This window comes from Plecotus auritus, assembly GCF_963455305.1.
Source record: "Plecotus auritus genome assembly, chromosome: 9".
In the NCBI taxonomy this organism is placed as follows: domain Eukaryota; kingdom Metazoa; phylum Chordata; class Mammalia; order Chiroptera; family Vespertilionidae; genus Plecotus; species Plecotus auritus.
The window spans coordinates 62,883,636-62,911,258 of NC_137783.1; the positions used below are offsets into that span (position 1 = coordinate 62,883,636).

Genomic DNA, 27,623 nt, shown 5'->3' on the forward strand with positions numbered 1-27,623 from the left:
ATGTCAAGTTTTCCAGTTGGGCTTGGAAACCTGTGAGCCACCCAGGTCAGGAGGGAAGGAGGAGTGCACGTGTGTGTGTGTGTGTGTGTGTGTGTGTGTGTGTGTGTGTGTGTGTGTAACTAATAATGTAAAAAGCTTGCTGGTTGAAAGCGAGCAGCGGGTATGCTGTGTGTCCCTGGCTGTGTGAGTGGCCTGCACCAGGAGCAGAAATGGTCGAGAGGTGGGTGAAGCAGGCTGTCCTGCCGTCCTGCTGGGCTCCCCGCCTTCCTGGACTGGTCCTACTTGTGTGCGTCTGTGGGGCAAGGCATGATGGGCCTCCGGGCTGACTTGATGCCGTGAAATCTGCCCTTTGCTGTGTGCACCTTCACCTTTGACCTCAGGTCAGCCCTTGGTTTATCCCTACTTCTTCCCATGATGATTCCTCTCTCCCAAACTTTGAAGACTTTTCCCTCCAGCTTGCTGCTGCACGGGAGGTTGCACTGGAACCCCTGGTCTCCCTCATCTGCCCTGGCCCACCTGAGCCTTGGGCACCACTGCTGCAGACCTGCCCCAGTCCTCTACCTTCGCCCTTACCAGGCTCACCCACGGCCACTTCCCACCACAGTCCTTTCCACACATTCCAGACTCCCCCCTCCTGCCCTGTGACTCTCCCTTCCCTGGACCTCCTCACCACCTTCTGAACCATCGAAACTGCCTGCCAGTTGGTTTCCTAAACTCCGCTCACGAGATTCTCCTCCAGTGGCCAATCTGCGTGCGTGGGTCCCAGGTCCAACCATGCACTGCCCACCTGAACCTCCTCCCGGGCCGAGGCCCCGGCCGTGCAGCCCCCCTGCTGCGCGTGAACTCAGTGTACTGGGAGACCTCAGCGTGCTCCTTGAACAGACACTATCCAGGGAGATGCGCTTGGAAACGGTGCAGCCCAAGGCGGGGCTGCTGTGGCAGGTGACGCTTCTGCCAGGCTTTGTGCCTCTTTGCAGCGGGGAGTAAGGCGGTGCTTCGCCAGCTGCCTGGCGGCTTCCTGCTCGGCCAGGGGAACCGCCGCACTCCCTGGGCTGTGTGCCCGGCTTCCCTCTGAAGGCCCGGCCAGGCGGTGCTGAAACTGAGAAGGGTGGTGTGCCTGAGGTGGGAAGCTCAGGGTCCAGGTGGGGCGCTGCGGTCCTGTTTGAGGCCTGTCTCCTCGGCTTGTAGATGGTGGCGCCTCGCTCGGGCCCCGTGTTCTCTGGGGACACGTCTGGTGTCTCGCGGGCTTGGAACGGCAGTCGCCTTGGAGTAAGCCCACCCGATGGCCTCATTTGAACTTAGTCACTGCTTTAAAAACCGTATCTCCAGTACAGTCACATTATGAGGGGTCGGGGTGGGACCGCAACCTAAGCATTTGGAGGGGCTGCAGGTCAGCCAGCTGTGTCCCAGGATGCCTCCTGAGGGCCCTGTGCTTCCGCGGGCGGTTGCAACGTCTGCACCTCGCACGTTTTGCCTATAGTTGGCTTCTGCTTTAAAAACAGGGAACTGTTGGCAACCCCCTGCCTCTTTTATCCCATAGAATGCAGCCCGGGAGCTCTGTGCACGGGGAGAAGGGGTGCCACTGCTCAGAGCTGGGCCCCCCCTTGGGCCTGGGTACTTCGGGCTGTCACTCACGCCTCAGCTGCTGATCCTTCCTCTGGGTTCTGAACCCGGTGTGGCCTGCGGGGGGACCTCGCGCATGAGCACTAATCTCCCGCCCATGGGCACTGGGCTGGGCAGTGCCACGTCTGCCTCAACACCAGCGGGCACGGATAGGCTTGCACCGTGAGAGAACCCGCTGGGAAGAGTGGGTGGTCTCAGGCAGCCCACCGCAAGCCTGCTCTCTGGGAGGCAGATGTGACCACGCTTCCCACCTTCCCCGGCGAGGCAGGAAGAGGCCCCGAAGCCGTCTGGTCTGATGTTTGCCTGAACAGTGATGGGACAGGACCCATGGGATCCAGACCTCTGAGGGCTGGCGGGTGGGGACTGATTTACCCGGTCCTCTCAGGGAAGCAAATGGGCTGCTGAGGCTGCAGAGAAACACTAATGGATGAAGATCAGAGCAGGGGACACAGGCTCCTTATACCAGCTACATTTTCTGGGCCATCCTTTATCTGCTTCTTATAATAATAAGAACCTTTATGGTTAATTTAATTATAACTGATTTTGCCTCATCTGACAACTTTAGAACCAAATCCTTATTCACACGATGCTGCTCAACCACCATTGCCCAGCCTCTGCCCTTGGTCACCATGGCTGCTGCCCAACTGCAGCACGCCCAGCACAGTCCTTGCCAGACCAGTCAGTGCCTGCACCTGCTTTGCTGAGCCCACACCTCTGCCTCCCGCTCTGGGCAGTAGAATTCTCTCGCTGTGGGGGGCACTCTCTCCCGTAGGCTGGATCCACCCCAGGACCGGGCCCAGGACCGCCTTGTGTGGCCCAGCTATGTGCACAGCTCGGCACCGTGCAGGAGCTGGACAAGCTCGCTTAATGAGTGGGTGGGTCCTGCTGGTGTCTGCGTCCCACCTGCTCATGGGTTTCCGGAGCGTGACCCCTGCTTCTCTGACCCCTGCTCCAGGTAGGCGAGTCAGGGCTTCTGTCTCTCTCGGGCCTCCCTCGTGCCTCGCTCTTTCTCTAGAGGCTGCAGATTCCTCAGGTGGCCTCTGGGGTGGGTCCCTTTCCAGCTCAAAGACAAGTCCAGTGGCCCTTTCCCTGGGCCCTGCATGGCCAGCCTGACACTAATCAGAATGTGCCCTACCCTTGGGTCACCGCCAGCCCCTCCCAGAGAACAAAGTCAAGAAGCACCAAGCCTGCGCCCAGTGGGTGCTGGGGAGGCCGAGACTCCATGAGCCTCCTCATTTGGGGGTCTGGTGGGCCGGGTGGCGAGCAGACTCTCGGGCGTGTTGGTGGAGAGTTGTTCCACTGCTTTGTCCACTCCAGGTGCGGAGCCTGAAGCCCCATGCTCCCAGGTTCTCACCCAGCACTGCTATTTCGTGGGCAGGCCGCCTAGGACAGGAAGTGGCAGGGGGGCCACACCCTGGAGACAAAGCATATATGTATTTGGCTTCTGCTTCTGCCCCTCCTGGAAGCTGAATTTGGGGTGACATGGCTTAGCTCTTGGGCCCAAAGGGCTTTGGGCAAAAACTGAGCTGCTGGCCAGGTCAGCTCCAGGCCCCCACTGCACAGGGCTTTTTGAACTTGGAGAGAAGCCATCTCAAGGCTATGAGGCAGTTTATACTGTGAATTCTAAAGAAAATAGATTCTTCCTCTCTCTTCTCTTTCCAATGAGTTTGCAACATTTTCCCTCCTTATTCTCCAAGACCTCAGCGCCCCAGCCATGGCCTCTCAGTCATGCTCAGTGGGGCCAGCGTCTTCTCTCAGCCCTGTTGGCGGACGCACTGGTGCGTCGGCCTCGCTGCCTGAGGGCCTCAGTGTGCTGCCTGCTTGCACTGACTGGCTGGCAATGTCGGGCAGGTCTCCGGTCTGCAGGCTCTGATCAGTGGCTGCTATGAAGATGAGTGGGCGTCGCGTGTGGAGGGCTGAGCTCAGGGTCTGGGCTGGACCTGCTTAGGGTGGGTGGTGGACCTGCGGAGCCAGCCCTCAACCCAGCCTTTCCTGCCAGCACCTTCCCTGGCCTCCCCGGAGGCGGGCTCAGATACTCCTCAGCAAAGAGCCTGTGTGCATTCCCCAGAGGAGGGCAGGGAGTCCGCAGGTTAATGGTGCCACCCTGTCCGCAGGGGCCTCGTGTGGCTGGGAATGGGAGCCTTGTCTCCACCACCCTCAAGTGACAACCTCCCACTGGCAGATGCACGTGCTCAGAGGGCCATGCTTCCTGCCGCCCAGGGTGAGGGTCTGGGCTTCTCGGGAGCTCAGCTGGGCACTGGGTGAGATGGGAACCATAACTCACACGTGGTCAGGGGCTGTCTCCCAGGAAAGGCCTGGGAGACAGTCTGGAAAAAGAGACCCACAGGGAGTCCAAGGTGCCCCACGGCTCCAGGAGTACGGTGTCCCCGAAGCAGGAACCACAGGATCAGGGGGACGTTGGGCAGTTTTCCTGTGAGAGCAACACCCCAAGAGGTTCTGGAGGGAAGGCCAAGTGAACAGCAGTAGCTGGACTAGAATCGCGGGTTCTTTTCCCAAGCAGGCAGGCCCTGGGGCCCCGAGTGCCTAAGATGGCTCCGTGACAACCAGTTTCCTCGTGGTTCTGGCATAACTTCTGACACTCAGGCCCCGTGATGGTTGCTTTTCTGATTTTCTTGTGAATGGGCTTCTCAAATCCACCACAGCCTTGCATCCAGCCCCTCCCCTGCCTTGCAAATGGGGGTGAGGATGAGGGTTGCATTCCCTTCTCATGTGGCACGGAGGCTGACGCGGCACGGAGGCTGATGCTGCATGGAGGCTGACGTTGCACAGAGGCGGACGCTGTGATGCGGCATGGAGGCTGATGCTACATGGAGACTGACGCGGCACGGAAGCTGATGCTGCACGGAAGCTGATGCTGCATGGAGGCTGATGCTGCACGGAGGCTGACGCTGCATGGAGAGTGATGTTGCATGGAGGCTGATCTTGCATGGAAGCTGACGCTGCATGGAGGCTGATGTTGCATGGAGGCTGACACAGCACAGAGGCTGATGCTGCATGGAGGCTGATCTTGCATGGAAGCTGACGCTGCATGGAGACTGATGTTGCATGGAGGCAGGCCTTCCTAAAAGGCATGTTGTTGCAAAGGGGCAGCAGGTCTTAGACTTACTCCATGTCTGTTACTGGGAAAATGCAGGCCCTGGGTTCCCGGGGAAAAGGTCTGAAGGCTTAGAGTTGGGCTTAAACAGATGCTAATTGTCCACAAGCTTTCATTAGCTCATGCTCCTGGATACGGTGCCTAGATAAGCTGCCAACAATGAACACAAATAGACGGGCCTTTGCACGTTGTAAAATAAATGCTCAGCAATGTGGCTGAAGGCCTCCAGGTGCAGGGTTCCCCCCATTAACTACTCCTTTGGGCCAAGAAGAAGTGGCACAGGCTCCGACTTAGAAATGCCAGTGGAGTAGTGGTCCTAGGCAGTGAGAAGAGGGTAACCTGGGGAGGCGGGCAGTGCTGCTAGTGACAGTGTTTTCTCAGTCTTGAGAGAGAAGACCTTTTCTGCCCATCACCAGGGAACAGGCGGGCCAGAGGATGGTGCGTGTGCTGACCACAGAGGCTGGTGCGTGTGCTGACCGAGTCCATGCCCAGAGGCTGGTGCGTGTGCTGACCGTGTCCATGCCCAGAGGATGGTGCGTGTGCTGACAGTGTCCAGGCCCAGAGGCTGGTGCGTGTGCTGACCGTGTCCATGCCCAGAGGCTGGTGCGTGTGCTGACCGTGTCCATGCCCAGAGGATGGTGCGTGTGCTGACAGTGTCCAGGCCCAGAGGCTGGTGCGTGTGCTGACCGTGTCCATGCCCAGAGGCTGGTACGTGTGCTGACCGTGTCCAGGCCCAGAGGCTGGTACGTGTGCTGACAGTGTCCAGGCCCAGAGGCTGGTGCGTGTGCTGACCGTGTCCATGCCCAGAGGCTGGTACGTGTGCTGACCGTGTCCATGCCCAGAGGCTGGTACGTGTGCTGACCGTGTCCAGGTCCAGAGGCTGGTGCGTGTGCTGACCGTGTCCATGCCCAGAGGCTGGTACGTGTGCTGACCATGTCCATGCCCAGAGGCTGGTACGTGTGCTGACCGAGTCCAGGCCCAGAGGTGGGTGTGTGCTGGCCGTGGCTAGGCCTTGGGGCACCCACATGTCCTCATGCTGAGGGAAAAGAACTTGTGCTTTGGACCCAGATGGACCTGGGTTGAAATCCAATCTCTGCCCAGTGCTCGCTGAGGGATCTGCAGAATGCAGATGGCGATCTGGTCTCAATTCTGGCCTGTGAATTTTGTGTGCTGAGGAGTGGGCGTGGCCGGGGAGGGGAATGGCCTGTGAACTGTGTGTGCTGAGGAGCAGGCATGGCCGGGGAGGGGAGTGGCCTGTGAACTGTGTGTGCTGAGGAGCGGGTGTGGCCGTGGAGAGGAGCGGCCTGTATCCGAGTGTCTGGTTGGTGCTCGATGAAAGCAGGGTCCCAATGAACCCGTCTTCTTCGCCTGTTTAGGTGTTGGGATGCGAGCACTGCTCCTGGCCTCCGTGTGGTCCAAGGGCTGTGGCCACCCTCCTGGTGCTGTCAGGGAGCGCTGGCCCATGCACACCCTTCCTGTCAGTGCGAGGGGCTGCCTGTCCACAGTGTGTGGGAGCCCAGAGCTGGGGCTCGGTCTGCCTTTATTTCTGGTGGAAACTGTGGCCACCAGTGTGCCAGGTGGCATGCTGGAATCATGTGTCACTTCAACTCCACTTGCGATGCCACTGGCCCTGGGAAATGCCCTGAGGTTCCGCCAGGGGTGCTGGTCACAGACAGGGTATGGACGACAGCTCCTCTGCTCCTTCAATGTGACAGCCACGTTCCCTCAGGAGGCGGCATGCGTGTCAGATACATGTGCAGACATCATGCTCTGCTGCTGCCAGTGATGCCCCTGCACAGGGCTGGCTGTGTCCAGGGCCAGCTTTCCACCTAGCATCTTGGGTCTCGTATTCAGCAGGACTGAGTCAGGGTCAGCAGGACCCTCTGGGAGTTCCCACTCCTCTGCAAGGTTCCACGCTTGCCAGTCCATTGACGGGCCCCACAGGTGGGCAGGGGGTGCTGGTGGCCAGGCAGGGTGAGGGACTCAGGCAGCAGCTGACACAGCAGTGGCCGATCTCTCGAGGTCACTGAGGACATAGTTTGGATCCCACCGCCACTGTGGCAGCCACCATGTTGTTTTGAGGGCTGTCCATAGGCAGGGGCCCAGTGCCAGGAGAAGCCTCGTGGTAGGAAGCTGGCCTCCCTATTTGCCGAAGACGCGTGACCAGGAGCTGCGCTGCACTGCCTGCTCCCTGCGCCCCCCTCCCTGTCCGATGGGCTCAGCACCTCCCTGCAGATGCCAGGACAGGACACAGCATGGTCCCAGGTGCGCTGTAGAGGGAGGCCGGGCCGTGCTGCCGTGAAGGGCCCATGGACTTTGGAGGAGGCAGTGCCCACACACGCCATGGGGCTTGCTCTTGGTCCTCCTGCCACTGTGGGCTCCTGACTTAGCTGCTGGTGTAGGGCGGGCCTAGTCTGCTGATGGGAGGGAAGCCGCGTGGAGGTCACGTGGGAGGTGAGACGGAGGTACGGGGAGTGCCCTGCATTACCCGGTCATCTGTCCTGAGCTGCGTTCTTGGCTGGAGCCTCACAGCTGCTCTCATTTAGTCTCACAACAACCTGTTGGGAGGTGTGTGTCCAGACTGGGTTGCAGGAGCGGATTTTGAGGGAGGGTTTGTGCCAGTGGCTCGTTAAGAAGTGTTAGCAGGGATGTAAAGAAAGACAGCAGGGAACTGAAGGAAGCCAGGAGGGGTGGAGGTCGGGGTCCAGTGGAATAGAGTGGCTGGTCCTGCAGAGGGTACTGGACACAGCCGGGCTCACCACAGAGCCATCCCCATCTGCAACAGGACAGCGGCATGTGAGACCCTCCATGCGTGGTTAGGGCTGCATCTTTCCAGGCACCGTGGGTGCCAAGCGGGTTCAGCAGCCTGCATCCCGGTGTCTGCCCTTGGGAGTGAGCACATAGAAGCCCGTGTGCCCCAGGGTCCTAAAGGGAATTGAGGGCAGGGGCAGAGCATCCATACTACGGTTGGCATTGTGAGGCGTGGAGCTGCTGCGAGGAAGGTGGCCCGCCCAGGGACACTCAGCTCAGCATGGCCAGACAGCCTGGCGCTGTCTGCCTCCTCCTTACCTTGCTCATTGCTCGCTGGGAGAGGAAGGGAGCATGGCCTGCACTCGCCTCAGGGTTGGGGAGAAGAGGGAAGGAGGGCACTTAGAAGGGGAATCTGGTGCTGGGGTGGGGGGGCGCCCACTGCGCTGTGAGCAGGTAGGGCTCTTCCACTGAGCTGGCAGCTCCCCGGTACTTAGGAGGGAGTGCAGGGCACCTTCTTCTCTGTCCACCTCAGCTCTGTGCGCTGCACCCCTGGAAAAGGCTGCAGCCACAACTGTTTATCTCCATGTGGGGAAGAGGCCTCACACATGGTGCTTCCTTGATGAGGGACGGTGGGGCGGGAGCATCGGCCAGCTTCCTGTTGAGTTTTCTGATCAAGTCTCCATCCATGTTCTCTGTGACTGAGTCTGAGGTCTCATGGGAAGACCCTTCGGAGTGGCCAGGGCTCCTGCCTGCTCCCCGGAAGTGCCCACAGCGAAGCCAGGGCTCTGCGCTGCTTTCTGGGGGACATGAAGGGGACTGCTCACTTGCCCAGGTGCACCCCGTCTTCAGACTCTGCACATCCAGAGCAGGGCTCTGGGTCCTGAAGGCCGAGGGGAGACACAGGCTCCAAAGCATCCCAGGTCCCCATTCTTGTGGGTTTAGGGTTCCTGGGGCTGCGGCTCAGGGGCCCACATGTTAAGCTCCCCAGGAAGCTCCCAGGTTGTTGGGGAAGGTTATCCGGAAGATGTGAGCACCTTTGGAACTGTGAGCTACACCCCCGCAAGTGGAGGCTGCCCTGCCCTGCCCCAGCCGCCCCTGTGCCCGGCGGGGGGCTGGCTCCAGGTTATACCAGGAGGCTCCCACAGGTGTGCGAGAACATCCAAGCAGCAGCCTCCAGAAGCAGTGCTGCAGGGCGTCGGTGCTGCAGGGCATCTGTGCTGTAGGGCGTCTGTGCTACAGGGCATCTGTGCTGCAGGGTGTCAGTGCATGCTGGTGCCTTACCCTCCCCCACGCGTATATGCTCCCGGGGCACCGCAGTCAGTGTAGACACGTGAGACCTCTTCACCCCAGGCAGCCCATTCCATCTTGAATGGTGTGGAAGTCAGAAGGTCCTCCCTTACGCTGATCTGATTAGCTGAGCTCAGTACTGGAGACCTTTGTCCTGGATCTGCTTTCAAAGTTGGCAAGAGGAAGCCCAGCCTCCCGCACAGGATGCTTCTTGTGTGTCTGTGGAGGCCGACACTGAGTGGCCTCAGCTCCAGCCACGCTCCCTGCCACTGTGGCACGTTCCACTCCATGGCCGATTCTGGTCAGGTGTCCTCCATGGAGCAGGGTGCCCAGTAGCCAACCTCCCAGAGCAGACCTGTAGCTCCTCCCTCTTCAAGGGTCTTTGCTCCCAAGTCTCATCTCCTCTTTGCCCTCTGCTCCTGGGGACCGAGGGTGGGCCTCTGTCGTCAGCCCTGTGAAGCCACCACTCTTTTCTGGGTCAGTCCAGTCCTGGTGTCTGAGGTGTTAGGACCTCCTCCAGGTTCAGCGTCATGTGCGGATTTGATGGGAGTGCGTCGGGTGCCCCCCTCCCCCCGTACACACTAAGAGGTGCTGAGAGGTTGCGGGGGGGGGGAGGGGGAACTGGGTGACAGGTGCCCCCACGAGCACACGAGGAGGTGCTGAGAGGTTGGGGGACACAGGAGCTGGGTGACATGTGCCCCCACGTGCACACGAGGAGGTGCTGAGAGGTTGGGGGACACGGGAGCCAGGTGACAGGTGCCCCCACGTGCACACGAGGAGGTGCTGAGGCATTGGGGGGACATGGGAGCTGGCGTGTGCTACAGTGTTATCAGAGCTCTGTGTGTCCCTGTGCTCCCAGAACCCCGGGGCGCCGGGATTCTGAGGATGCTCCTGAAAGTCGGGGCGCTGAGAGGAGAGGCTCTGGCTGGGTGGCTGTGACTCCGCCTGGAGGGGCCCTTCTTCTCCACCTTCTCAGCATCTGAGTCCCTGCAGGATCTGTGCAGGGTCCTGCTCTCCTGAATTTGTAGAATGGGCAGAAGGTGTCTTCAGGAGGTCCCAGGCCAGTCCACATGCCCATCCCCGCTTGTCCTCATGGGGATGGGCTGTCCGTGGGCTGGGCTATCTGTGGGCTGGCACTCTGTCCGTGGGCTGGGCTGTCCGTGGGTTGGGCTGTCCATGGGCTAGGCTGTCTGTGGGATGGCACTCTGTCTGTGGGCCAGGCTGTCCATGGGCTGGGCTGTCTGTGGGATGGCACTCTGTCTGTGGGCCAGGCTGTCCATGGGCTGGGCTGTCCATGGGCTGGACTGTCCGTGGGATGGCACTCTGTCCATGGGCTGGGCTGTCCGTGGGCTAGGCTGTCTGTGGCTGGCACTCTGTCCATTGGCTGGGCTGCCCGTGGCTGGCACTCTGTCCGTGGGCTGGGCTGTCCATAGGCCGGGCTGTCCGTGGGCTGGGCTGTCCGTGGGCTGGGCTGTCCGTGGGCTGGCACTCTTGTCTGTGGGCTGGGCTGTCCGTGGGCTGGGCTGTCCGTAGGCCTGCACTCTGTGGGCTGGGCTGTCCGTGGGCTGGGCTGTCCGTAGGCCTGCACTCTGTGGGCTGGGCTGTCCGTGGGCACTCTGTCCATGGGCTGGGCTGTCCGTGGGCTGAGCTATCTCTGAGCTGGGCTGTCCGTGGGCTGGGCTATCTCTGAGCTGGGCTGTCCGTGGGCAGGGCTATCTCTGAGCTGGGCTGTCCGTGGGCTGGTACTGTGTGTGGGCTGGCACTCTGTCCGTGGGCTGGGTTGCCCGTGGGCTGGGCTATCTCTGAGCTGGGCTGTCCATGGGCTGGGCTGTCTGTGGGCTGGGCTATCTCTGAGCTGGGCTGTCCATGGGCTGGGCTGTCTGTGGGCTGGGCTATCTCTGAGCTGGGCTGTCCATGGGCTGGCGCTGTCCGTGGGCACTCTGTCCGTGGGCTGGGTTGTCCATGGGCTGGGCTATCTCTGAGCTGGGCTGTCCGTGGGCTGGTGCTGTGTGTGGGCTGGGCTATCTCTGAGCTGGGCTGTCCGTGGGCTGGTGCTGTGTGTGGGCTGGGCTATCTCTGAGCTGGGCTGTCCGTGGGCTGGTGCTGTGTGTGGGCTGGGCTATCTCTGAGCTGGGCTGTCCGTGGGCTGGTGCTGTGTGTGGGCTGGGCTATCTCTGAGCTGGGCTGTCTGTGGGCTGGGCTATCTCTGAGCTGGGCTGTCCGTGGGCTGGGCTATCTCTGAGCTGGGCTGTCCGTGGGCTGGTGCTGTGTGTGGGTTGGCACTCTGTCCGTGGGCTGGGTGGTCCGTGGGCTGGGCTATCTGTGAGCTGGGCTCTCCATGGGCTGGCGCTGTCCGTGGGCACTCTGTCCATGGGCTGGGCTGTCTGTGGGCTGGGCTATCTCTGAGCTGGGCTGTCCGTGGGCTGGGCTATCTCTGAGCTGGGCTGTCCGTGGGCTGGCACTGTCCGTGGGCTGGCACTCTGTCCGTGGGCTGGGTTGTCCGTGGGCTGGGCTATCTCTGAGCTGGGCTGTCCGTGGGCTGGGCTGTCTGTGGGCTGGGTTAGCTCTGAGCTGGGCTGTCCATGGGCTGGTGCTGTGTGTGGGCTGGGCTATCTCTGAGCTGGGCTGTCCGTAGGCTGGGCTATCTCTGAGCTGGGCTGTCCGTGGGCTGGTGCTGTGTGTGGGTTGGCACTCTGTCCGTGGGCTGGGTTGTCCGTGGGCTGGGCTATCTGTGAGCTGGGCTCTCCATGGGCTGGCGCTGTCCGTGGGCACTCTGTCCATGGGCTCGGCTGTCCGTGGGCTGGGCTATCTCTGAGCTGGGCTGTCCGTGGGCTGGTGCTGTGTGTGGGCTGGCACTCTGTCCGTGGGCTGGGTTGTCCGTGGGCTGGGCTATCTCTGAACTGGGCTGTCAGTGGGCTGGGCTGTCTGTGGGCTGGGCTATCTCTGAGCTGGGCTGTCCGTGGGCTGGTGCTGTGTGTGGGTTGGCACTCTGTCCGTGGGCTGGGTTGTCCGTGGGCTGGGCTATCTGTGAGCTGGGCTGTCCATGGGCTGGCGCTGTCCGTGGGCTGGCACTCTGTCTGTGGCTGGAGAAGAGTCTGTGTCTCCACCTGATAACCTGGGAGAGCCTGACCGACCCTCTGTTTTATGCCATGATTCCATCTGTGAGGATGTGGCTGTGAGAGCTGGCTGGGGCCCCAGGCCCGGTCTCCACGTGCTGCTGCCAGCCAGCAAATGCATCCTTGCTGATGTAAGCGAGGTCTGAGCGCCCATGCGGCCATGCTGAAGCCTGGGCTGCACGCGCGGGGTCACCTGTGTGCTTACCTGCTGAGAGGACTCAGATCTCGGACTGGATACACCGATAAGTCAGAAGTGACAGATGTCACCTGGCGTGTGTTTCATGACCCTATTTTAATAAAGACAGCTGTCTGCTATGTGTGCTTGCAGATGTGACCAGATACTTCTGGATGGGAACACTTAAAATGGCCTCGAGGGGGTGAATTTGGAGGGACAATGGGGCATTTTTACTACTTTAGCACATTAAAAAAAATGGGATAGGATTATGAGCTGATTCTTATTTTTCTGTATTTTTTCAACTAAAAAGAGTAACAGTTACATTGCAAAAATACTAAATAAATAAATAAATAAATAAATAAATAAATAGGACTAGGATCTGATAGCTCTCTGCCAGGGCTGGAGGCCTGGTGCTGTACTGGGCACTAAGCAAGTCTGTGGCCATGCAGATGGGAGGACTTCCCAGCACAGGCTTGCAAAATGTCAGTTCACCCTGCTTTTTCCCAAAAGGAGCTCAAAAATATCTGAGAGACAATATAAGTGACAGGGTCCTCTCTGTTCTGCCTACCAAACTTCATTCACGCATTTAACATTTATTGAACACCTACTATGTGCTGGTTATGTTGTAAGTTTCTAGAACATACTGTGACCAAAACAGACATGACCAAAACTGACCTCATGGAGACCTCCGCCTGGTGGAGGAGCTAGACAGTAAGAAATAAATATCGATAACTCTTCAAGCACAGGAATGGCGAGTGCTATGGAGTAGAACTGAGTGCAGAGAGAGAGCGGGGGTGCGGGGCACTGCCCAGGACAGAAAGAGCCCATTCTATGGGTCCTGAGCACCATCTTCCCAGGTGCACTCAGCACAGCTGGACCATGGCCACAAACCCCCTCCAGACTTCCCACCCTCTCACCTGGAGCGGACCGAGGAAACACTTCCCCCCAACCCCAGCGCCCCTCCAGAGAGGACTTTGCAGGCATGCTCCTGGGTAGAGGTGCCCGGCCTGGGCTCTGGGATGCTTGCAGGACGGCTGGCACACGAGGGCTCTGGGGCAGCTGGAACTCAGACATCTGCATTCAGATGTCGCGTAGCCGCGGCCGTCAGCTGACCCCAGGAGACAGCATGTGAGGAAAAACTGCGAGAACAATGTTATCACCCGGCCTCGACAGTCACCCTGATGCTGCAGCTTCTGGCTGCTTCTGTTCATGTTGGCTTTCCTTTCTCTCTGCAGGCCGTGGAGACCAACCTGGCTTCCAAGGACAGCCACTGGGTCTTCGTCAATGAGGTAGGAGCCCAGAAACGGGAGGGCGTGCTTCACGGAGCCTCCCGCCCTTTGGGAAAGTTGGGGGTGAGCTTTTCACGTCCAATTCTGACTTGGGGTGCTGCAGTGGATTCCGGGGCTCCACTGTGCCAGCACAGGAGGTCAGAGAACTGCACTGGACCTGCCAGGATGCTCTCTGGAGCAGGTGGGAGCCAGGGAGAGAGTCTGCACTTGAGTCCACAAAGAAGCCGAGGGTCTCAGGGACGTTGTGTCAGGTGTCCCGTGTGCGGGTGAGGGAGGCTGGGGAGACTAGGGAAGGTTAGAAAATGGGTGCAGAGGAGGGGGACAAAAGAATGAGAAGGGACAGAGGCTGCGTTTCCTGCAGGAAATTGCAGGTGTGTGTGTTATCTGACTCTGTGTGAGCATACTAGTAGATGTATGTAGGAATGTGTGTGCGAGTGTGTATGGATACATGAGTATGCATAAGTATGTTTGTGAGTGCATGTGAGTGTACAGGTGTGGGAGTGTGCCCATTCCCAATCATCTGGTGGGGCAGATGATTTTAACATTGAAAGGCGGTGAATGGGAAGTCTCTCCCGCTGACTGGCTGTCCCACTGGTTTGGCCCTGGAAGGCTTGGCAACAGGTTTCTCTGTGGCTTGGCCACCTCTTCAGTAATCATGCCCCGGCCTCCTCCAGGCTGCAGGAACTGCAAAGGAGAGGCTGCCCACCCCCTGAAGGATTGCATCCTCCTCCTCTTCCTCCTCCTCCTCCATCACCACATGCCCAGCTCTCCTGAAGGATCCCTCCTCCTCCTCCTCCTCCATCACCACATGCCCAGCTCTCCTGAAGGATCCCTTCTCCTCCTCCTCCTCCTCCTCCTCCATTACCACATGCCCAGCTCTCCTGAAGGATCCCTTCCTCCTCCTCCTGCTCCTCCTCCTCTTCCTCCTCCATCAGCTCATGCCCAGTTCTCCTGAAGGATCCCTCCTCCTCCTCCTCCTCCTCCTCCATGACCACATGCCCAGCTCTCCTGAAGGATCCCTTCTCCTCCTCCATGACCACATGCCCAGCTCTCCTGAAGGATCCCCTCCTCCTCCTCCTGCTCCTCCTCCTCTTCCTCCTCCATCAGCTCCACATGCCCAGCTCTCCTGAAGGATCCCCTCCTCCTCCTCCTGCTCCTCCTCCTCTTCCTCCTCCTCTATCACCACATGCCCAGCTCTCCTGAAGGACCCCCCTCCTCTTCCTCCTCCATCACCACATGCCCAGCTCTCCTGAAGGATCCCTCCTCCTCCTCCATGAGCCTGTAGCCAGTTCCGGTCCTCAGAGAGCTCGGATCTGGGCCTCATCCCAACGGCTTTGGGCTTCTCCCAAGACCCCCAGCAGGCCCCCTCGCCCTGCTGGCCCGCTGCCCAGGCCCTGCCCTCCTGCCCCTCTGTGATTGACCCGCTGGTGTACTTTCCTGAGATAGCCGCTCAGGCACAGGCTGCCCTTGGCTTCCTTCACGCGGTGGCTCAGTCTGTCCCCCTCACTGGTGCCTGCTGGGCTGCCTGTGAGGGGCCCATATGGAGAAGAGTCACTGGATTCAGACCGAGGCTGGGAGGCTGTCAGTCTCATCGATCGTTTCCCCAGGCCTCTGTGGGGCCCTGACAAACATGTCCTTTTGGGTATAAACTATATTTTCATTGATGATGTTACATATTAGCTTGGAGGGTGGGGGCAGAGCAAATTGCTTTGTGGCACTTCCCAGCTGGCCTCCTAGAGGAGACAGAGGCAGTATGTACGCACCGTCTCAGGGACTGCGGGACCCCTTGTCACTAGTCAGAAGGTGCCAGGGCAGGACCGTCGGATTGGCCGGATGCGCTAGGTGGGGGCTGGTTGTCAGCTGGAGATCAGCTGGGTGGACCGTTGCCTCTCCCTGTGGGTGGCCTCCCTCGGCCCTGGGTTCACAGCTGGGGTCTGGACACAGTGGGACAGCCTTCTGGGAGTCTCTGCATCCAGGCAGGAGACACGCGTGGAACTTGCTAGAGGAAATTCTATGTATGGAAGATGTGTGTACCTTCCAGCTTCTTCTGGAACCAGCCAGGACGCAGCCTGGAAGCGCTGTTTGCTTGTGGGCACCTCACATTGTTAATCTACTTCTTCCAACATGGAGCCAGTTATGCTTTGATGGAAATGGTGTGAAATGCTCGATAAGCAACGAAGAAGCACGCGCAGAGCCGTGTGCTCAGAGCTGCTCAGCACGTGAGGCTCTGAGCTGTGATCTGTGGCTCCACTAGGTGGCATGGGGGTGGGGGTGGAGCGGAGCAGGAGGCAGAGCTGACCGGCCCTCCGCATCCTGTCTTTCCCAGCGCACATTGGTGACCCCAGACCCCTGTCCACTCCAGACCCTGACTCTGCGCCTCAGACCCTGAGACCCAGAGGCCTTCCTGACTCACCTGCTAGGGGGCGCCACCCCCCCCCCCCCCCCCCCCCCGGTCCACCCTAATCTGGTTCTCACAGGGTGCTCTGACCTCAGGGCCAGGCCCATCCTCCAGGCCACCGCCCTCGCCCTGGACAAAAGCCTTCACCATGCCCAGCCTCGAGCTCCAGGCTAGCCTGGCCACACCTGGCACATGTGTTTACTTCTCAGCCTCCCGCCCAGTTGCTCCGGGCACATCCCTGCAGGGCAGGCAGCTTGCTGCTCCCTCGGCTTACATTCCTCTCCAGCTCTGGGCCGGCCAGGACTTTCCTACAGGACTGAGCCTTCCTGTCTGCTTGTCAAGGACGTCGCTTTCCTGCGAGGCTGCGGCCCTCACCCCTGCCCAGAGGTCCTCCTGCCCGTCCCCACAGGCGTGGCCCCTCCTGGCTCAGCTCTGATGTGATGCATGTGCCTCACCCTCCGAAAGCTGTGAGTGGGCTGGACTGCCTTCCTCAGATGCTGAGGGGCCCAGCACCGGGCTTAGCCGCAGAGGAGGCGCTGGGCAAGCCCCTGCTCAGCGTCCCCCTGTGGTCTCCTCCCCTGACACTGCTGGCCTATTGCCACCTGGAGGCCAAGGCCTGGATAGCATCCCAGCCCATGGACTCAGCTTTGGCCTGCGGCATGAGCACAGCCTCGGCACCCTGTTCCATGGCACCCCCTTTCCCTGTACCTGCACTGGGAGTACCATGGGTACACGCTGCGCTCCCTTCCGCCCGCCCACCAGGCCATGCAGGTGGCAGAGCAGCCAGGGAGGCGGTGGGCTTCCTCCTGCAGCCTCCAGATTGTGTTGGGGACTCATGTTCTGCTCATTTGTAGATGTTTTGTGGGAAAAGGATTCTGTGACCAAAGAGGGTGGATCACGTGACCGCAGGAAGCAGGTCTCTGCAGGCGTCTCTGGCCCCTCATGCGGGCGCTGCTTTCCTGGCTGGGCGGTGCCCACTGCCCGTGCACACACGGCTCCCAGCACGTCCCTGCCTGCCTCTGTCACACTCCCTCTGCGCTGGAGCAGCTTGTTGGCAGGTGTGGAGGTCAGGGCCCATAGCATGGAGTCCAGGCTCCTTCCAGTGACACAGGCTGCTCACGGCTGACTGCAGAGCCCTCTCTGAACAGGAGGGATGGGAGGTGAATGCAGAACCAGACAGCCGCAGACTCTCTGCTTGGGTCACAGAGAAAGAGAGGAAGGGAAAGATTTGATTTTTTTCTTCTTTTCAATTTGGAGATTCCAATTCTGTTTGTTTTTTCTTCTTTTCAATTTGGAGATTCCCTGTTCCTTTACCATCTGCAAATTTAATTTAGTAACACTCAAGAGCAATGGTTTCTCCTAACCAATTCGCTTTCCTCCCAGTGGCTGACGAGGCCTGAGGACGCCCGCCTTACCTCACCCACCTCTGCACCCCAACTGAACTCAGAGGAAAGGACTGGGGTTGCCATTTATCAGACGTGATGGAGCCAGGCACTTTTTTTGAGCACCACTTTTCTTATCTATATTTTATTTAGAAAATAACAGCTTTATTCAAGTTTAATTCTCGTACAGTAAATGCACATATTTAAGTGTACAATTTATGTTTGACACACGTGTGTACCCATGATGCCACAGCCATGGTGAAGGCAGTGAACAGGAGACACCAGTATCCTCCCTGCCCACCTTCCCCCACACCCCTGCAGTCTATTTCTCAAAATACAGGTTATTTTTATTTCCTAGAGTTTTATGTCAATGGAATCATACAGTGTACCCTTTATCTATTTTGCTATGCTATTTCCCTTCAGATGGTTATTTTGAGATTCATGCATATTGCAATGTATAGCAATAGTTCTTTTCTTTTTATTGATGAATAGTATTCAAATGTATGGATACACCACAATTTGAATATCCATTTACCAATGATGGGCAAGTGGGTTGGTCCAGATTTTTTTAAAATATATTTTTATTGCTTTCAGAGAGAAAGGGAGAGGGAGAGAGAGAAGGACACCAATGATGAGAGAGAATCATTGATTGGCTGCCTCCTGCACTCCCCCACACTGGGGATCGAGCCCACAACCTAGGCATGTGCCCTTGACCGGAATTGAACCTGGGACCCTTCAGTCCACAGGCTGACGCTCTATCCACAGAGTCAAACTGGCTAGGGCTGGTCTAGATTTTTGATGATTACAAAAAAGGCTGCTATGAACATTCCTGTGAAAGTCTTTTTATGGATACCTGCTTTCATTTTTGGGTACATATTTATGCGTGGACTTGCTGGATCAGATGGTAGATATGTTTGACTTTTTAAGAAAGTCTCAAGTTCTCTGAGAAGTCCTGTTGCTCTGGCCTTCTCCCGTCCTGGGGTGATGGCTTGGTATCAGCCACTAGAGTGGTGTGTCTGGCGCTGCATGTGCTTGCGACTTCATTTCCCGAGTGATGCCAAGCCTCTGCCTGTGCTCAGTTGCCTTCTGTATTTGCATCTTCCTTCAGGGGGAGCTGAGATCATGGATTTACGCTATAAACTTCACTTAGGTGATTTAATGGCATCCCCCAAATTTTGTTATGTTGTGTATTCATTGTTATCAGTTCAGAGCACTTTCTGTGTTAGTTTTGATTTCTTCTGACCCATGGGCTGCTGTGAGGTGTGTTATTTAGTTTCTACATATTTGGGGCTTTTCTCTTATTGATTTGCAATTTAGCTCCATTGTAGTCAGAGAATAGTTTCTACCCTTTGGACCCTTTCACATCTACTGAGACTCATTTGCAGTCCAATATATGGCCGCTCTGGACCATGCTTCCCATGCATTGGAAGGGTCTGTGCTTGCCCTGTGAGTGCCAGGCAGGCAATGTAGTTGATGGTGTTGTGTGTGTCTTCCGCACCCTTGATGGTTTTCGTCTACTCGTTCTCTCAGTTATTGAGAGAGAGGCACCAAAATACTCAACTTTAGTGTGACTTCCTAGTTCTCCTTGCAGTTTTACCAGTTGCTGTTTAATATATTTTTAGGCTTTGTTCTAAGAGGCATAAATGTTTAGGATTTTATGTCCCATTGATTAATCGGTCTGTTATCAGTATGAAGCGACTTTTTGCTCTGAAACGCACTTTATCTGATATTACTGCAGCTCTTAAAGATTTGATTAGCACCTTTAACTGATTTGTTTCTTTATGTTTAAAGTATGTTTCTGTTTAAAAAATATATCTTTATTGATGTCAGAGAGGAAGGGAGAGGGAGAGAAAGATAGAAACATCAATGATGAGAGAGAAACATTGATTGGCTGCCTTCTGCCCACCCTACACTGGGGATCGAGCCCACTACCCGGCCATGTGTCCTGACCAGGAATCAAACTGTGACCTCCTGGTTCATAGGTCGACGCTCAACCACTGAGCCACGCTGGCCGGGCTGAAGTAGGCTTCTTGATGGCCTTTCATACTTGGGTCTAGGTATGTTGTCCTTTCTAACAATCTGCTTTTAGTTGAAGTTCTTAGATACTTTTCGCTCAGTGGGAATACCGATATTGCTGATGCAGGTGGGGTCCTGGAAGCCACGCGAAGGAACCGTTTCAAATAGGAGGAGGGATCCAGGCTACTGCAGGGGATGTGATCACCTGGGGCTGTGGGAGGGGAGGGTTGGGGGACTGAGTCCCTGGGCCCTTCAATCTGTGCTCTTCCACTTGCAGGCACGAGGCGGCTCAGAGATGCGATGGCTCTTCAGTGTCACTTAATCAGGGCAGAGGCAGGATTTGAACTTAGGTATGAGTGACTCCAAATGCAAGAAACAGCCTATGCCACACTGCCCCCTTACCTGTGCCCCCTTACCTGGGCACACCCTGGGTGCTAAATGCCTTATTCCCAGCAATGTTTGAAATTTGTCATAATTTGGAAGCAGTAATAAGTTGCTGTGGAAAGTTTTATTAGAAAACATTTATTTTTCATTATTATATTTACTAGTTGCACAGTGCATGAAATTCGTGCACATTAAAAAGGAATTAATTAGAGGAAATATTTTAATATCGCTATTCACCCTTTCTGTACAATAGAAGTGTCAGAGATGAAAGAAAATTAGTAAAATGTATATTAAAATAATATATAAATTTATTAATAAATAAACAATCACAACATGATATAACAACAACAAAAACATGATATAAAAACAACAAAAACATGATGTAAAAACAACACTGATACAAACAATGACTGATAAATTGATTAAACTTATTCTAATATCTCCCTGTATACCACATTAAGAGTGAAAACACTTTCAGAGTGCTTGACTAATTTCCCTTGTGATAAAGTATTTACAGCTTTAACTTTAATGTCACACGCTCTTCAAACTCGTGAGAAAGCAACATATAACTGACCATGTGTGAAAATGGGTTCAGGTAGGAATATTACTACTCTGTCTAGAGTTTGTCCTTGTGATTTATTAATAGTCATTGCAAATGCTGGCATCATGGGAAACTGTCTTCAAATTAATTTAAATGGGAGGCCAGTGTCAGATGGGGACAATCAATTCTTGGAATCAGAACAACCTCTCCCTCTGCAGATCCTGTTAATACTTCAGCTTCAATAATGTTAGGTTGCAATATTTTGATAATAAATCTAGTACCATTACAAAGACCCCATTTACTATTAAGATTTCTCAGTAGCATGATGATTGCACCCACTTTCAATTTTAATTTATGACACGGCATTCCCGAAGGAGTAATGTTATTAAGAAATTCAATGGGAAATTTTCCTTTTCAGCATCATCCATTGAATCAATGGAATCATCACTCAAATATGTGTGAAAATCTCCATCGAGTATATCCAAAATTTCTTCATTTAATTTATGAATGTGCTCATTTTTAGGATAAAGAATCGCACGTTTAGATATATTTTTAATATTATCTATAGATATAGTATTTCCAAAGGTAGCTTCACTAATAAATCTGTTACAAATCATTTCACAGGGGAGTTCAATAATATCCATTCCTAAATGAAAACTGCTATCGGGTTTGCCATCTCCAAGTTTTACTAACCATTCACTATAGGCAGAATCCTCTGATCTCATATTTGTTTTAAGAGACAACTGTCTGAGACATCCCCAAACATCACAGTACTTTAAACTCGTTTGTACTATGGCTTATCGCATAGCATGAGGCACAGTACTGAGACATTGTCGAAAATCCCCTCTGATAAGGAGGACTTTCCCACCAAATGCAACATTCAAATTCGTAATTTCTCTTAGTAATCTGTCTATGGTGTTTATAGCATGACTGGATGCCATGGTGCATTCATCATAATAAGAAGTTGGGCCTTTTTAATGGTTTTAGCAACTTAACTCTTTATATCGAGTCTAGAAATTGAAGTTTCATTTAATGGAATTGATAATTTATATTGGGAATGAAAGGTTCTTCCACCGAGAAGTAAATCTGCAGCAATTCCTGTAGACGCTATGGGTAAAACAGTAACACCATGACATCTAATATAATGTATTAAAACGTTATAAAGATATGTTTTTCCACTATCACCTGGGCCATCCAAGAAAAAGCATTTGGGTTGTACAGTTTGATCTTCGATGGCTGAAGTTATAGTCTGAAAGGCTGCCAACTGTTCATCATTCAGAGAATTTATCAAAACCTCTGCCTATTGTGGCTCGTACGATTCATTACATGTATCTGTATCCGTTAATAAAGGATAGTCTGGAAGTTTGAAATGTGAACATTTCATTCCATGCAATATGAATACCTCTTGAAATTTGTTAAGGGCATGCATTGTTTCCATGTCTCCATCCCAGTCTCTCCCAGTCTCTGTCTCTCTGTTTTTCTCAGCAGTCCTCCAGACCTCCCTGCCTCCCTCTCTTCCTCTTCCTCTTTCCCAGCTGGGAGGGGGCGGGGCCAGTGGGGGAAGCTCCACCCTCTGCCTACCCTGGGGCCTCATTCTGAGAGAGGCTCCAAAAGGAAGCTGGGAGGGAGGGAAAGAAAGGGAGAAAAGGCTGTGAGCTGGTGGGCGCTGTGTGTGTCTGTGCGTGTGTGGTTGTGAGTGAGTGTGAGTGCCGGCTCCACCTCTCCCGACCCCATCCTCGCTGCCACAAGTCCCCACCCACCAGAGCCTGCTGTGTGCATAGCCTGGGCATTAGGTCGAGCCTTCGGTCGTTGTGGATGTTACAGACCCTGGCTCTTTATATATATAGATTCCACCAAAACCGGTTTGGCTCGGTGGATAGAGCATCAGCCTGCGGACTGAAGGGTCCCAGGTTCGATTCCGGTCAAGGGCACGAAACTTGGTTGCAGGCACATCCCCAGTAGGAGGTGTGCAAGGGGCAGCTGATTGATGTTTCTCTCTCATCGATGTTTCTAACTCTCTATCCCTCTTCCTTCCTCTCTGTAAAAAATCAATAAAATATATTTAAAAAAAATATATATAGATTCCCTTTATTCCCTTTATGTTATTTTACCTTATTTTAAAAACTCCTATGGGAAAGGTGAAAGGATGCACAAAAGGCCAGGAAGAAGCTAGTACCTGTCGTATGATCGTGTCTGCAAGGAACAAGGCCGGTTCCCTAGAAGCGAGTCTGAAACGGACGTTACAGCTTTCAATGTAGGGGCAGCTGCCACGCAGGGTCCTTGGGCCTCTGCAGGCCCGGAGGCCCCGGGCTGCCTCAGGCCGCTTTGGGAGGGCTGAGGGCTGGTTGGCTCCAGGCTGCCACTCCTGTGACTTGGCCAATTGTCTGGCTTCCTTCTGTGAAGCCAGTTTCCTCCTCTGTTCGCAGGGCTGCTCGGGGAGCTGAGGAGGTGCGATGAGATGACTGGTTTACAGCAAGCACTCTGTTGTTCTTTTTAAAACCCTTCATTGTTGAAGATATTACAGACATCCCCTCTGCCCCCCTGGGCCCCTTCCAGCCACCCCACCGCCCCAGGCCTTCAGCACACCGGTCCATGTCCAGGGGTCATGCATGTGTGCATACAAGTTCTTTGGTTGCTATGGCCACCCACCTTCCCCTTGTGGGTCAGTCTGCGCCATGTGGGGGCACTCTTAAAGGACAGCTTGTCTTCCCAACATAGTGAGGTCTTGTGGGCATGCAGTGCAGAGCATCCTCCTGAGGAGCGGGTGGGCTGGTCTGACTTCTGCCAAGGCCTTTCCTTCCTCCTCTTGCGGAGAGCCGAGGCCCTGGCTCTTCCGGGGCCCAGCCTCTGCCTCCAGGTCCTGTCTCCACACCAGGCCTGCTGACTGGTCTCCTGGGGACCAAACAGAGCCCTGCGGCCCAGCGCCTCCCAGGAGAAGCCGAGAGGCGCTTCTCACCCATGGGGCCATGGCGTCCTGGTGAGAAACATGCACAGCCCACCTGCCATGGGCAAGGCTGCAGGAGCTAATCAAGTCCCACGTCCTGGGAGGGAGGAGCTGGGAAGGTCTGCTTGCCGTGGGCACTGTCAGGAGTGAGTCAGGGTTTCCGCTGCTGTTGGTGTGTGGAATTGTGAGGGGACGCTCCAAGGGAGTGCTGGCGGAGTCTTAACAACCACTCGTCACAACATGCATCTCATGTGCCTGAAAGGAAAGGTGCCTGCCCATTAGCTTCCTGCCCATCACGCTTCCTGCCCATCACGCTTCCTGCCCTTCGGCTTCCTGCCCATCACGCTTCCTGCCCATCGGCTTCCTGCCCATCACGCTTCCTGCCCATCACGCTTCCTGCCCATCGGCTTCCTGCCCATCACGCTTCCTGCCCATCACGCTTCCTGTCCATCACGCTTCCTGCCCTTCGGCTTCCTGCCCATCACGCTTCCTGCCCATCACGCTTCCTGCCCATCGGCTTCCTGCCCATCACGCTTCCTGCCCATCACGCTTTCTGTCCATCACGCTTCCTGCCTTTCGTCTTCCTGCCCATCACGCTTCCTGCCTTTCGGCTTCCTGCCCATCGCTCTTCCTGCCTTTCGGCTTCCTGCCCATCACGCTTCCTGCCCATCACGCTTCCTGCTCATCGGCTTCCTGCTCATCACGCTTCCTGCCCATCGGCTTCCTGCTCATCACGCTTCCTGTCCATCACACTTCCTGCCCTTCGGCTTCCTGCCCATTACGCTTCCTGCCCATCACGCTTACTGCCCATCACGCTTCCTGCCCATCACGCTTCCTGTCCATCACGCTTCCTGCCTTTCGGCTTCCTGCCCATCACACTTCCTGCCCATCGTGATTCCTGCCCATCATGCTTCCTGCCCATCCCACTTCCTGCCTTTCGGCTTCCTGCCCATTGGCTTCCTGCCCATCACGCTTCCTGCCCATCATGCTTCCTGCCCATCACGCTTCCTGCCCTTCTGCTTCCTGCCCATCACGCTTCCTGCCCATCACGCTTCCTGCCCTTCGGCTTCCTGCCCATCACGCTTCCTGCCCATCACGCTTCCTGCCCATCGGCTTCCTGCCCGTCATGCCCATCTGCTCCCTGACCGTCGTGCTTCTTGCCACCTGATTCTGATGGACTCGGATGACTCACGGCTCCTGTCAGAAAGACTCCACTCCCTGCCTTCCACCCTGTTATTACCCCTTCTTGCTGGGCAGGAGAATCGTCATGTTGCATGGAGAGGCAGAAGCAAATGTGTGTGCACACACACATGCACACATGCGTACACACATGTACACAGACACATGCACACACATGTGCACACACACTTCTGCTGCCTTCTCGCGCAGCATGGGCAGGCTTGGCAGGGCCCTGCTGGGGCTCCCAAAGAGGCTGCTTTAAGGCTGGGATGTGGGAGACAGTTCCGGCCACCAGAGTCCCTGGTGAAGTGTCGTAAACGGCTTCTACGGGCTCATCAGGCTTATTGGACGTGCGCTCCGCTCTGGTTCTTTCCCCGTCTCAAACTGGAGCACATCGTGCCCTGCCAGCCTCTAAGAGTGGTTGGAAATCCCAGATGAATGCCGTGCAGTTTCAGGAAGGAGGGTGAGGCGCCCTGGAGCTGTCAGTGGTCAGAGCTGGGTACGGTGTGCACCTTTCAAGCAGGCGCCCCTGAGTGCCGAGGGCTGAGGAGCCCCGGGCTCTCACCTCCTGCCTGGCATGCCCCGCCGGGTGCAGGGGGCTCCTGGCCCAAGTCACTGAGGAGCCCACCTTGTGAGGCCAGTGAATCCCTCCCACCTCAGAGTGCTGGGCACTGCAGGAACAGCAGCCGCGGGCTGCCCGGGAGGCACAGAAACAGGTCGCCGAGTGTTCAGCGTGTGCCCGGCCTGCTCACACGCTTCACAGACGTCGGTGCACACAGACGGGATCCGGTGAGCTCCTATCTCGTGGGGTCAGGACACCCAATCCTGGCTGGGACAGGTGGCTCCCTCCATGCCAATCCCCCCAACACCCGCACCCCCCCCCACCCGGGTCCTGCGAAGGCTCCTGGGCTTAATCTTCGTCAAGGTCAGTCCTGGAAGGGCCTCTAGACTCAGGAAGCTCCAGCTGGGCCCGCCTTCCCTCAAGGCCCAGCCAGGCCTCTCTGCATCTCCCCAGACGACAGTGGGGTGGCCCACAGCGCTTTCCGCCCCTCCACCTGCACTGGTGCCTTCGCTCTCTAAGCCTCAGAAGCTCTCACCAGCCATCGTTAGTTTACCTCCTTGTTGAAGGAGAACATTTCACAAGAAAGAACAGCACAAGCCCCTATGTGGGCCGTGCGGGGGGCCGCCCCCTCTGTGGGCATGCAGGGGGCCTCCACCTCTGTGGGCATGTGGGGGGCATGGTGATGTGGGAGGGCAGGGATAGAAGGGAAGCAGAGAAAGATTGTTATACTTCTTTCTGATTCTTCTATAATAGAACAAAATGCAATTTAATATGCTAATGAATCATCCTTTCAAACAGCTACATATGTCAAATATTTGCCAAATTGAGGTTTTACTGTTATGTTCAGTTTGTGCCCAACTGTTTTCAAATGGTACCCTATCACTCACATGTCGCATGTCAGTCACAGTCTTGGAGATGTCCAGTGGTCTTGGGGTAGCTGTCAAGGGGAAGAATCATGATTCATGTAAGTCTTCTTGGTGTTGGGGACCTGGCCTGTTAGTACTATTGTAGGTTTACTGCAGCCAGGCACCCCCTCGATCACCGACTCGGGGCAGAGCTCAGAGCTGCGGCACCGGGAGCCTGTCCCGCCTCGTGTCTCGTGAACACAAATGGAATGCACAGTTTTCATTTTTACCAATATTATAAGTGAAGGAAGGCTCACTGCATTGTTTTAATTTGTGTTTCTTTGCTTGTTCGCCAAGTCAAACACTTTGTACATTTACTATTGATCGCATCTATTTCTAAATTTGGGACAAGTTTGCTCTCATCCTCTGTGCAGATACCTTAGTCCTTTGTTATCTGGCTGCCTGTTTACAGCCACCTTCATGCTGACACCGGAGCGGAATGTGAACTGAGGCTCAGAAAAGGCGGGTGTAGGACCCCACAGAGACCCTCTGGGGTTTCAGCCCCTCATCCCCCAACTCCTCCCCGCTCCCCCCGCTTCCAGACTCACTGTCCCCGTGTGGTGCTGCCTTTGAACCGCCAGTCCCGCCTTGATGGGGACACATGATGGTTTATGTATTTTAAGGGTCAACATTTCGGCACGAAGCCAAGTACGTCTTCCAATTATTATATTGGATTAGATTTCCAGACTCACTGTCCCCGTGTGGTGCTGCCTTTGAACCGCCAGTCCCGCCTTGATGGGGACACATGATGGTTTATGTATTTTAAGGGTCAACATTTCGGCACGAAGCCAAGTACGTCTTCCAATTATTATATTGGATTAGATCACTTTAAATTTTGAATCAAAGCTTGGTTTTGCAACTTAAAGTAACATATCATTTTCTATTAACCTTAATGAACAGGAAAGTCATGACAGTGTCTCTGATTTTCACCCAATAGAAGGGAATGAGCGGGTCCAGGGCCAGGGAAGGCAGTGGACAGGAGCTCCTGTGGCTCAGCCCGGGACACCACTGGCCCCCGCCCTGTGCTGGCCTTGGGTCCGTGGCTGAAGGAGCCGCAGAGGCTGAGGCCTGAGATGGGACGGGAGGGATGGAGGCACAGGTTCCTTCCTGCAGAGACACCTGCTCACTGGGCCCTTGCCCTCGGCGCCGACCCTCCTGGCCTTCCTGCATCCTCCTGGGTGAGAACTTTTAGGGAGGAAACTGGTTCAGGGCCACTCCCTGGCCTGTGTGCACGTGTGCGGGCGCTGCTGTGGAACCCACACCTTACAGCGGGGTCCTGGCGGGATCCCCCGCATCACAGCAGGCACTGGCTTAGGAGAAGGGGCTCGGTTCTCTCTTCCGTCCTTGGTCCTTGTGCCTTAGCCCCCAGCTCACTGCCCTGGTGGGATGCAGCGCTGCCCCAGCAGTGAGCCCCAGGATTGGGAGTGGGGGGCGTGCAGCTTGGGCTGAGATGCTGAGCAGACACCAATAGCAGTAAGGTCTGGAGCCCGGCGGGGCGGGCGGGGACAGTGGGGGAGGCTGTGGGGCTCTGCCTCTGACCTGAGACCTCGCTCCTGCTGGGCACTGGGGGTGAGCCTGCAATCTGCTCTGGTGCCTGCAGTCTCAGTGTGCGATGCGCTTCCTGAAGCACAGATGACGTAAGCATTGCCCGCGTGGAGGTGTGGAGCTCGAGTCCTGACAAGCACACTGTGCAGCTGTCAGCATATCCTGGCTGCGCACCAACTTTCCTCACGCCCCTGCGTTCCCCTGACCCCACTATGCAGCCTTGGGCGTGTCTGTCACTGTAGATTACTTTGTATTTCCTGGACTTTCACATCAATGGAACTAGACAGTACACTTGCTGTTGCTTTCAGCAGAATGATTTTGAAATTCATTCCTGCTCTTGTGTTTATTGATGGCTAATTTTTGTATATGGTTGCAGTAAGGGCTGAGATTAATTTTGTTTTATTTTTGCCC

The 27,623-nt window shown here is 55.9% G+C and overlaps 1 protein-coding gene across 4 annotated transcripts in view; it reads left to right on the forward strand.

Moving 5' to 3' along the window:
• The window catches only part of GRID1 (glutamate ionotropic receptor delta type subunit 1), a 661,002-nt gene that overhangs the window by 385,171 nt on the left and 248,208 nt on the right, over positions 1–27,623 (forward strand). For 3 of the 4 annotated variants that reach the window (XM_080640032.1, XM_080640033.1, XM_080640035.1), the window contains one exon: positions 13,303–13,356. The exons of the other annotated variant lie outside the window; for it this stretch is intronic. In XM_080640032.1, coding sequence (XP_080496158.1) covers positions 13,303–13,356 — 54 coding nt within the window. The remainder of the gene's footprint in view (positions 1–13,302; positions 13,357–27,623) is intronic. 4 annotated transcript variants of the gene reach the window in all.